This window comes from Phoenix dactylifera, chromosome 1 (genome assembly GCF_051530095.1).
Source record: "Phoenix dactylifera cultivar Ajwa chromosome 1, Ajwa_hap1_PhDact_Kaust_v1.1, whole genome shotgun sequence".
In the NCBI taxonomy this organism is placed as follows: domain Eukaryota; kingdom Viridiplantae; phylum Streptophyta; class Magnoliopsida; order Arecales; family Arecaceae; genus Phoenix; species Phoenix dactylifera.
Window position 1 is genome coordinate 49,842,031 of NC_143190.1, and position 11,246 is coordinate 49,853,276.

General features: G+C 37.5%; 1 protein-coding gene across 7 annotated transcripts; it reads left to right on the forward strand.

Annotated features, from left to right (window-relative positions):
* Positions 1-1,004: 1,004 nt before the first annotated feature.
* Positions 1,005-10,624, forward strand: LOC103712703 (Peptidase S41 family protein). Of its 7 annotated transcripts, none has more exons than XR_604973.5 (14): positions 1,005-1,546; positions 2,208-2,327; positions 5,167-5,304; positions 6,096-6,200; positions 6,297-6,465; positions 6,547-6,623; positions 7,381-7,425; positions 7,612-7,695; positions 8,816-8,854; positions 8,931-8,993; positions 9,103-9,232; positions 9,302-9,363; positions 9,896-10,107; positions 10,248-10,624. XR_604973.5 is itself a non-coding variant. In XM_088705219.2 (14 exons), the coding sequence occupies exons 1-13, from the start codon at positions 1,106-1,108 to the stop codon at positions 9,355-9,357; spliced, it is 1,257 nt and encodes a 418-aa protein (XP_088561345.1). In that variant the 5' UTR covers positions 1,022-1,105; the 3' UTR covers positions 9,358-9,363; positions 9,896-10,624. The 7 variants fall into 7 exon arrangements, 5 of the variants coding, with proteins under 5 accessions (XP_017699674.3, XP_008797514.3, XP_088561345.1 ...); XR_003386694.4 differs by having other exon boundaries at positions 9,896-9,975; XM_088705219.2 differs by having other exon boundaries at positions 1,022-1,216; positions 1,427-1,546; positions 9,896-10,624.
* Positions 10,625-11,246: the final 622 nt, after the last annotated feature.

An 11,246-nucleotide genomic window follows, 5' to 3' on the forward strand; every position in this document is an offset into this window, starting at 1 on the left:
TTGAATTAAAGTACAATAATATATTTATTATAATTATAACATTATAATAAAATAATATATATATATATATTATGAATATTATATATATAATATCAATATAATATAATATAATATAACATATAATATTGATATATTGTTAATATACTAATTGTTTTTTGTTGGATTGAGGGGTGTTTTTGTTCTCAAATTTCAGTTCAAGATTACTGAATTGGGATTATCTTGGATATTTGTCCCCAAAAGAAAATTTTCTATCATCAAAATGGACGGTGATTGGAAGGACAAGTTAGCGTACCTGCCTGTAATACTGGAGGTTTTATTCCCTCTTCAGTTCTTTGATTGACGCATGGGTCAACGGTGGTTTGTATGGTAATGGTGACAGAGCGACTACAGTCAAAGACCATCCAAAATTACAGGAGTATCGTTCAGTAAGACGGTTACTACTTACCACCTAATGAACTTGAATCGTTTTCGATATCAAGCGCCAGTATGATTTTGTTTGGTTAAGTACCTACAGGTTACTGGCTCAGGCAAGATTTCCTACTTCCAAGTTGAATTGTTCCAGTCTTTCAATATAGCTTGACCAGAACCTAAATCATTACAATATCCAACCTAACCAATGTTTATATCAGACAGTCTGTTTGATTCTCAGACTTCTTAAATGATTGAAGTTACTTTCGTGCCAGAGTCATTGAAACTCATTTGGTTGGGAGACTTTAAGCATGCTCAAGCTGCTTGATGTCAATTCCATTATAAACATAACTAAGTGAGTCTGTCCTCAGAGACTTCCTTGTTTGTTAATAATGGAGCAAGGTCAATACAAATCTGATCCAATTACCTTACAGATACTTCAAGTTTTTTTTCCTTTTTTATCATGAAATACAAATATTTTTTGATCGAGTCAGGTTAATTTCAAACCCTACTAATTAGGTCAATTTTGAGCCAAAACGGGATCCATTGACGAGCCTAGCCGTAACCTAGTTAGGAGTACCAGGCCCAGGTCGCCTACAGTTCGTTGTGTATCAAGTGCTACGGCGGTGGATGAGCGAAAATAAAGCTAGGAGCGTAGGGGACCAAGCAATCAAGCAAGCAAGCTGGGGTGGAGAAAATGAGACTCCCCTTGGCTTGCGGCCACCACTACCCACGGCCCCTCTCGCCCCTGCCACCGCCGCCGATAACAACTAAACGAACGCCGACTTCTCCATTCCACCGCCCAAAGGCGGTCACCTCCGTCTCCTCCTCCCTCTCCGATACATCCTGGCGATGCCTCCACAAGCTTCTACTCCGAGCGACGGCCGGAGCCCTCTCCTTCTCTCTCCTCGCTTCTCCTTTCCCTTCCCTCGCGGAGGCGGCGGGCCGGCCTGCCGTCCAGCTGTCGCGACCGCCTCCGTCGGAGCTCTGCCAGGACTGGGCGGAGGAGGAGGAGGAGGCGGAGGTGCCGCCGGAGTCGATCACGAACGAGGGCCTGGTGGAGGAGGCCTGGGAGGTTGTCAACGAGAGCTTCCTCGGCGACGCCGTCAGTCGTTCCTGGTCTCCCGAGAAGTGGCTGGTAGATTGAATCGAATATTCTTCTTTTTATAGACTATCTAATGGTGCTTTTCAGTTTCTTGGAGCCGAATAAACAGACAGCTGCAGTTGAATTCCATGCGAAAGAAAATCATGCATTTATGGACCCAGATTGATTTTGTAGTTGCTCATCGTCCTCCAAGTACTGATGAGACTACTCGAACAATACCATGGAAAGTTCTAACTAAAGTTTAGTCTGGTACCGTTGAAAAAGAAGAAAAAGAACGCAGAGAAAGTAGTTTTGAGTGTTGGAGGATCAATAAATACCTGATATCAGATTGTTTTTATGTTGGGAACTGGCAAGACTAATTGAACAGATAATTAAATACAAAGGTATTAATATGCAGGAACATTTGGCCTACAAGAAAAGATGACTATTATTTGGGCAAAATTGCAATAATTTTGAATCCTGATGATTGCATGCATCAAAAGTATGTGCAAGCATCCGATATGCCACTCTTTTTTATTTGAGATGTTACAATGCTATGAGACTCACAGCTTATTATGGTTCTTTGGATCTTTGATATCTGAATTTTGCAATCACTTCCTATATCTTGCAATGTTGGGGCTATGATTTTCACAATTGTTTTCTATAAACTCCAGTCTCCAGCATTGTCATATTATCTTCTCTTTTCATGCTGTAGAAAAAGAAGCAAGATTTTCTTCACAAAAGTATCCAAACAAGATCTAGAGCTCATGATGCCATTCAAAAGATGCTGGCCAGCCTAGGTGACCCATATACACGGTTCCTTTCTCCTTCAGAAGTAATTTCTTTCCTTCCAATAGTTGATTTAGCTTAACTTTTCTTTATGCTATGAATTTATTGTTGTGTTTAAAGCATGTGTTTTTATCTTCTGATGGTTGATTTTGTGCTTGATTTTTTAGAAGGAAAACGATTTTGATCTGAAATCTAGTTAGCCCTTGGTTTATGAAATGATCATTTTTGTAGTCAAATATGAATCGTATCTAGTGTCGATCCAAGATAAATGATGTGAACAATTGTCGTAAAGTCCAAGGAGAATTGGGTTTTGGGTACAGTTTATCACTCATCAATTTACATGACCAGGGGAAATCGTGAGAGATGGTATGAGGCTGTTATGTATATTGGTCTCCAGCGATCCAATCCTTTTCCTACACTTTGTTTGCAAATTCTTGTTACGTGATGGATGTGGATCTTTATTTTCCATAGGTTTGTGTCTTCTACAGGCTATTTTCATGTGTTGTCGCTGACAACTTCTGATATTATACGAATATAACTGTGATTGAATGTCTTCGGTGAAATCAATGAGTTTATAGATGGGTATCCACAACTTATACACATTAGCAATAATGTTAGCTCGCTGATGTTGGGACACTCTAATCTTATTTGGGCTGTATAAACTCCTCTCTGCAACCATGGCCAGGAGTAGAATAATGTGGCATTTTTTTAACAGAAAGGAGAGATGGAGAGCAGTGGGGAGAAAGGAGAGTAAAAAGAAAGTGAAGAAGGAAACAAAAGAAAAAAAGGGAAGAAAAGAAAGATAATAGAAATATGAAAAGAAAAGAAAGATAATAGAAATATATAAAAAGAAAATGAAGGGATAAAAGGGGCCGGCCATCTAATCCAGCTGACTTCTCCTTTTCTCTTGACCGGTCTTGCAAATGATATGTTAATTCTTTAATTCTTTATTTGAACATTGGATTTGGTTAAGGTCAGGAGTTATAAGGTCCAGGAGATCAATTTTGAGTCTTTCTTTGGATTTAAAGGAGAATGAAATGCTCAAGTTTTTGTGCGACATTAAGGAAAGCACTGGTTTTTACCTTATTTCTTTACCATCTCCTTAAAGAAGAAAAAAGTGGGTTTCTTGGAAATTAAGGAACAATTTTGCTTCTTTCTTCTTTTCTTACATGTCTTTCTCTTTTGCTTTAACTTGCTTGATTATTTTCAGTGCGAGCCTTAAGGAGTCACCTCTGGACTATGAAATCTTTTCCATGTGCATAATTTTCTGCATCTTTATAAAGAAAATTCATATACCCATCTGTTTATTTAGATATGAACCTTAATCTTCAACACAAAGTTTTTATGGAGATCTCACACTAGCACTTTTAAAGAACAAGTGACATAGAGAAAAGGCTTATAATAATATTAAAACAAGGACAATGCCATAATTGAAAACCTAACATGCGAGCTTACTGATAATACTTTAAAAATATAAAAATGAGTTGGACTAGTGCAACCTATAATGAACTAAGGATTTTACATCTGCAAGCTGATGAGAAAGAAGGGACTGTGGAGTCAACTTTGGGTTAAAGAAAGTGTGGATTGTGAGATTTCGTGGGATTCATTTGAGGGTGAGCTTCCATCTCTACTGGCATAGGATGATGTATATATAATAGATAAAGCCGGAAAAAATAAAATGACAAAGAAATGTAGAGACAAAGGCTCAGGGCTCATGCCCAATCTCCATTCAATAGCAATGTCTCGAGCCATGAACACTTAGCCCTCAGATTTATGCTGGAGAGCTGCACCCAGTAAAGAAATCCTGATGGAATTTGAGCATCAGACATTATAACCTGAGGAGAAAAAGGAAGAGCATGTTTTTTCCCTTCCCAATATTCAAGTTATGCATGGCAGCTGATTCTCGTTTTAGATCCAATGAGTAATTCAATGGGAAGCCGATTGAGAATGAAAGCTTTAACCTACAATATCTTCTGGTAGTTTGGTATTTGAAGTCAATGAAACCCTTATGCTATGTCTTTTGTGTCTCTGTGATGACTGATCTCATGAGCATAACTATCATTTGGTTCTCATTTTCAATATCAATGACATTGAGGCTTTCAAGTGATCTCAATGGCCGGGAGGTCTTTGAAGCCATCTGTTAGTGAGAGCATGTGCAGGTGGAACAAGCATGCACCACATCATGCATCAATGAGAATAACCCACTGAATATGTACGCCTAATAAGTATAGTGGTCTGAATTGATTAATATTAACTTTCATATAAGCAATGCATATTGAGAAATGTGCTGATCTTATGATAATAACAAGAAGTAAACTGTTTGTACTTGATAATTTTGTTCTTGCTGAAATTTATTTTTAATAAGGGGTAAGTATGTTGGCTAATGAAACAATTACGGAAAATAGAATAATTATTGCTGAACCTTCAACAATATTTTTCCTACATATGTGATTGCTGGTATCATACCCCTCAAAACAATGAAAATATTCAGAGCAACTGAAAAATAGTCCAGGGCTGCTCCTCTCTCTCTCTTTAAATTTGCTAATGATGTAACTTCTTCCTCAAGGAGCTTGCAAATCCTTTTCCTTTTAGAATACATCTAATATTCTCTTGTTCTTATTTGTGCAATTGTTCTGCATCTTCGTTTAATTCCACTTTTCATATTAGAAACCTTCCAGCTTCTCCTTCTTGTGAATGGGTAAGTGTAAACAAGGAAATGAGGGTCTGATGTTTGTCACTACCATTCAAATATATGCTCTAAAATATGCTAATTAATTTCTTATTTATGACTTTTGACAACTCTCCTCTTCTTTATTGCTATTATATTCATGAGAATTGCACCTTCCATGTTTGTTGACATATGATGCTTTCATCTTTGATGAAAGTTCTCAAAGATGTCCAAGTATGACGTTACTGGGATTGGAATAAATCTGAGGGAAGTTCCTGATGGCGATGGTGCTGTCAAATTGAAGGTGCTAGGGATCGTATTAGATGGTCCTGCTCATTCTGCTGGCGTGAGACAGGTAATGTAATTCATTTGAGTTTTTTTGTCTTAAAAAGAATATACGTTTAATTATTGCTAGGATATGCTGCATATATATTACCGATCTTGAGGTCAATCTAGCGAGCCTGGATAGGTATGGTTCCAAAATCAAGTTATCATGGTGTTACCTAATAATTTCTCCGATCTTTTTTGGTCATTGTGATATATACAGGCTTGGCATATAAATGCCCATAGTTTTTTTTTTGTTTAAACAAATAACTGATTTATAATTAACTTCCACCTGTGTTTAGTGCAGAGAGGACCAGATGACCCAATTTTGGTGGAGGTTTCAATGTCTAGTTAGACTAGAATTGTGGCCCTTTCAATGCCTGCATAATACTTATATTTCTATTCATTCATTTTCTAAAAGAGGTTAGTAGTGGATGTATAGTTGGATGTACAGTCAACCGATTGCCATAGGCTTCCAGGAATGAAGGATTTTTGAATGGAGCATTGTCACATTATGATGCAAGATTTGATGCTGTAGTCTTAATAGGTAGGGAAGTGGTTCTTAATGAATATGGAGGTAAGGAAAGAGCATTTGCTAAAGTTCAGTTTGACTTAGTGATTTGGTTGTTGCTAGGAAGCTAGTTCAGACTTCTACTTGAAGTGCAGGGCCTTTCAGGTAGTTCTTTGTGTAGCTCCAACTCTGAGCAGGGGGCATTGTTCTGAAGTATTAGCATATCATGCCATTAACTTTTAGCATCAAGGAAGGTTCTTACTGCCGTTTTCTAATCACATTTTCCTTCTATTTCTGTGCTCTCTTTTTAGGGGGATGAGCTCTTATCAGTTAATGGTGTGATTGTAAGAGGAAGATCAGCATTTGATGTATCCTCAATGCTACAAGGTCCAAAGGAAACATTTGTGACTATAGAGGTTGTGTTTATATATCAACTAATAAATGCACTACATGGAAATATTTACAGTTTCTGAGTTCTTATGATCCTTGAACTTTAATATCTACGTGTGTAGGTTAAACATGGAAACTGTGGCCCAATCCAGTCAATAAAGGTCCAGAGGCAACTTGTTGCTAGAACTCCAGTATCCTATCGTCTGGAGAAAATCGAAAATGGAGATGTTTCAGTTGGATATGTACACATAAAAGAGTTTAATGCGTTGGCAAAGAAAGATTTGGTTATTGGCATGTGATAACTCTATGTCTTAGAATTTTTAATTTCACAATCTTTTATGTGTATGCTGATATAGGGAATGCCTATTGCAGCACTGAGACGTCTTCTAGATTCTGGTGCCTCTTACATGGTTTTGGATCTTAAGGATAATCTTGGTGGACTAGTGCAGGTTAGTTAACAGCACTTTTTTGCTTACATTTATATTTTCTTTGTACCAGGTTTTTAAATGCAGAAAATTGAGGCCAAAGCCTATCAAACTATGACCATGCATTTGTATCTCAGTTCTTTACTTATTGTTTTTGAATTATTTTCCAGCTTCTTACTTTGTTTGCTCATTAAGGTGAATTAAAGAAATTAGGTGTCAAAAAGAAGCCCAAACAAAGTACGTTGGTACTGGAGCAACTGCTTCCTCACATAGAAAAAAAAAACTCTTAACACAAATTGACATGAATAGATATATCTAATGCATGACAAAATAGCAGGGTTGCTCAATGTTGGGAGAATGTATTGTGGGGGCATATGTTTTGCCTCATCATATATAATTGGGTTTAAGATGGATGCAAGTATCAAGATAATCTTTACTGATGTATATCTTATAGGAACTTGTGAGGTTGTTATTCTTGGGTTGGCGCCATAATGTTCAATTTTGTATATATTAGTAAACAAGCTTTGTCCCATCTATATATTAGTCAACAAGCTTTATCCCATCTAGATGCGGTTGGCTTTACGGATCAGCACATGGTTCATCAAAAGTTTGTGAACATTTCCTGACCAGCCCTCTATGTGATATTTCAACACCAATAAACTTGAAAACAAATCCTTTGTAATACATTATGACTATGGTTCAGATACATATTGTCAGTATAGTCATCCTGTGACTAAAACAGTGGCTGCGAGAATCTAACAATGGTTCTTGTTTTTCCTAGGCTGGGATTGAAGTTGCTAAGCTTTTCTTGGACAAAGGAGAAACAGTATGTTATTTTGATTTTGTATTTGTAGTATGCACCCAATTAGTTCCTTCACTATGATTAACTATAATTGTTATGCACTATGAGCTATACTTGTTTTTTTTTTCTGAAGCCTTTCCTATCTTAGTTGTTCCTAGAATTATCACCCACTCTATAATTTGTGTTTTTTTATTTCCGTCCTATTTGCAGATCACTTATACTGTTGGCAGAGATCCCCAGGTTCAGAAAAGTATTGTTGCGGACACTGCACCTTTTGCTACCACTCCTCTCATTGTATGCAAACATGACATTTCTTTTTGTTCTCTTTTCAGTCATAACAACTGATTATGTTGGACAAATTCACATGTAGATCAATTTTATTCATGTGAACATTACCGTGAATTAGAAATCATGATCAAGAACCACTACATGGTATAACAACAACATTAGTATCTTATTGAAGAATGAAGCAGTGTCAGTTGTTGACTAGTTTGGTATGTGATTGTGGTGTAACTGGGTGCTTATGGTGAATCTACACCGGAGGTAATTGAGCCGTTGATTTGGTGTTCTTTTCAACATACAACTTTATTGTTGATACGAATGAGGTGGCCATGAGTATACATCACATGCTGATATTGTCTCATGCCAATGAGATCATGAAACATGAGCATTAAGGATAGTTGGGTGACAATCTTAACATCTGTATGGATATAGCACACATTGATGCATGCTCAGCTAGTTCCTGTCGATGGGAGAAATGGATGTGGCATGTTCATGTATGCTATGTCTTGTGGAATTAATAAATGATGTATATAGCTATCATTTAAACCGATCCCCCGTCATGGAAATAACTTGGATTTGAGTTTTGGAAATATACTAGATGGTCTCATGACCAACAATTGATGTTTCTCCGATAAGATTTGGTCTGAGGTACCATGGAGAGCCCATAAGATTTTCAGATTCTTTGACCACAACATGCTTAGAGCTCATACTTTCATATAAGGTAGTTATGCCTCTCATGTAAAATGTATTATTACATGTCTCTTTTCCTGTAAAATACTCTTCATAGTATGATAGCATCGAATGGTTATTAATGCACTTGTAAATTTTACTTCACAACAAGTTGTTTGATCGAAATTTTCAGGTAATTTAATATTGTTTGTCCTTTCTTTGACCAAGCTATACACATTCTCTGGCATATCAGGGATTTAATGTCTAAACTATGCTTATTCTGAATGTTACCATGAGCTGTCTTAGGATCTCTAGAGGGGGTTTATTTGCTGAAGGTTATTGTCATAAGATTGTGCATATAGTAACAAAAATTGGCTTTCATGTACTCCTCATTCTCATTAAAATATGTATGGTTGCAAGGCTTCACCTTGTTTATTCTAATTATTTGTTTTTTGTATTGCAGGTCCTCGTGAATAACAGGACTGCAAGCGCAAGCGAAATTGTGAGTGGTATACTCTGCTTGTAATTACAAAATTATTAGACCAAAATTTCATATTGTAACATGAGTCATTTCGTAGGTTGCTACAGCACTTCATGATAACTGCAAAGCGGTTCTGGTGGGAGAAAGGACTTATGGCAAGGTCTTGATAATAGGCATTAATTTATTTCTTGGTGCATCTTTGGAAAATTGTTACCTCTCTTTTCCATCTGTAATTTAATATGCAATATGCTACATGAACACCTTCACAGGGTCTAATACAATCTGTTTTTGAGCTTCATGATGGATCTGGTGTGGTAGTCACTATAGGGAAGTACGCGACCCCAAATCACTTGGACATCAATGGAAATGGAGTAGAACCTGATTTTCCACGCCTCCCAGGTATCCAATATATTCGCACTTGAATGTAAGCAAAATGAGCATCAAGCACTAATTGATCTCTGATTGCAGCTCTTAGTGAAGTCAGAAATTATCTTTCGCGTTGCCAAACTCCATGGATGGGATAAATACAGGTTTGAATTGCTTTCTGTTTTCTGAATCCACTATACTGTTTTATTTAGTGATGACTTCCTGCATTCATATTGACCTAACAATATGTATGAAGATCCAGACTTTTTGAAGCTTTGCTTGTAGCACCATCATGAGATCCTGAGTTCTAGTCTTGGATGTCTTGTTCTATTTAGTTAATCATAAGAAGGTAAAATTTTCATCAATGTTTTGAAAATTGAGGAGAATCTTAGATGTGTTTGTTATAATGAAATAAGGGTCTACTCTTCCTAATTCTTGTCAAAAATTTGGTGAAATCAGTTCACCGTTATCGGGATACACACACACACATATATGTATTAGGCCTGGTAGAAATCTAATGCTCTTTTATGTCGAAAGGATTAATGAGGAAATGTCACAAGCTGTCAGCATATAAACTTTATAGTTAGGTTTCTACCAAACTACGTGACTCTTACATCTGTTACAAGTATGCCAACTGCCAACTGTTCCTCTTATTAATGCCCCTGCTCATGGTGATTTAGTTGCAAACTCATGCAGGAGGCCTCACGACTGGTCCATCTCCTTGGCCGCCTTGTACCCTAATGCCGTCTTCAACTATATTTATACCGCGCACTCGTGTATGCGACTCCATGTCTCTTCAACTAGTCAAATTTACGAGTGAGGCGCATATGCTATTTGAATGCAAACAATTATAGGAAATTATATGCACATCTATTGGGCAGTGAAAACTAGTCATTTGAGATTGTGAGGTTATTAACTTTCCATTAGCTTCTGTCGTGCGGTTCATGAAACATCAGATTTCATTCTTCATTTTTTGTTTGCTTATGAAGTATCATCGCAAAAGAAGTGAGGATTTATCCACTCATCCTGGTGCATTGTTTGGATACAGCTAGTCTGGTTGGCCACAACTTACAATTTTCTCAGCAACATTTGAATCTGACAAACCGATGAAAGTGGTCATCGTGGCAGCTCCTTGTTTGCTATCAGATGCTGCAAATGTGTTACAGCCATAATTTTCGAGCAGCACTGGAAATCCACTTGAGGGTTGCAAGCAGTGGATGCGCTCCTTCTCATTCCTGCATATTTTTTAAGCACAGTTTGCTTTACACTGAGAAATCACAAGCGTATGTGCTGGGCCACAACAGTGCAACTTTTCAGACTTTGGCGATCATTTTCTGGATGAGGTCGTTGTTCAAGTCTATTTGTTTAGTTGTAATGACACTCATATTAGTTGATTGCACACTTTCAAATTTGGCCTAAAACAAAGCTTTCTTCTTCCCTAGTGCTGGAAAAACAAGCCTCTCCCATCACCCTGCTCGCACTGTCATATAAAATAGAGATGATGAGCTACTCTAACTCCACTTTGATGGCTAAAAGAGGCTGCGGTTGCCCCTGCTCAATGCCGTCCCTTCTCTGGTGATTCAGGCCTTCTTGAGGGCACCAATAAGGGCATCAAGAAGATCTCTAAGATTCATTCAGCAATTAAAAATCATGAATTATTCAAAAATTTCTCGGTAATTCATGATCTAGTTACTAACCATGCACCTAAGTTCGCATGCTGGTGAGGCAAGCTGACCAATATTCGCACTATGATAAAGCAAGATTGGATATGGGGGAATAATTAGACCATATTATCTTTTTGATCGTAAAAATGTTCCTTATGCTTTCTTGGGTCCAAAATATTCCTTTCGAACTAACGGATTGCTGCAAGACCTAGCCCGTTGGCAAACTTTTATTTGTTAAACTAGCCCGGTAGGCCCCACGAGAGATACAATTCAAAGGGTGTGGCGTTGGGTGTTTCAACTGCGATGAGAGTGACCTAATTCCTTCTGATGGGGTTTTTTTTTTTTTCCCCAAAAACACAATACCGCTCGAATTCGGGAAGGGC

Coding starts and splice junctions, on each gene's coding strand:
- LOC103712703 (XM_017844185.5), top strand. CDS start 1,106: ATGAGACTCCCCTTGGCTTGCGGCCACCACTACCCACGGCCCCTCTCG. Junction 7,426..7,611: donor TCTTGGACAAAGGAGAAACA/GTATGTTATTTT, acceptor TCCTATTTGCAG/ATCACTTATACTGTTGGCAG. Junction 8,855..8,930: donor CTGCAAGCGCAAGCGAAATT/GTGAGTGGTATA, acceptor GTCATTTCGTAG/GTTGCTACAGCACTTCATGA.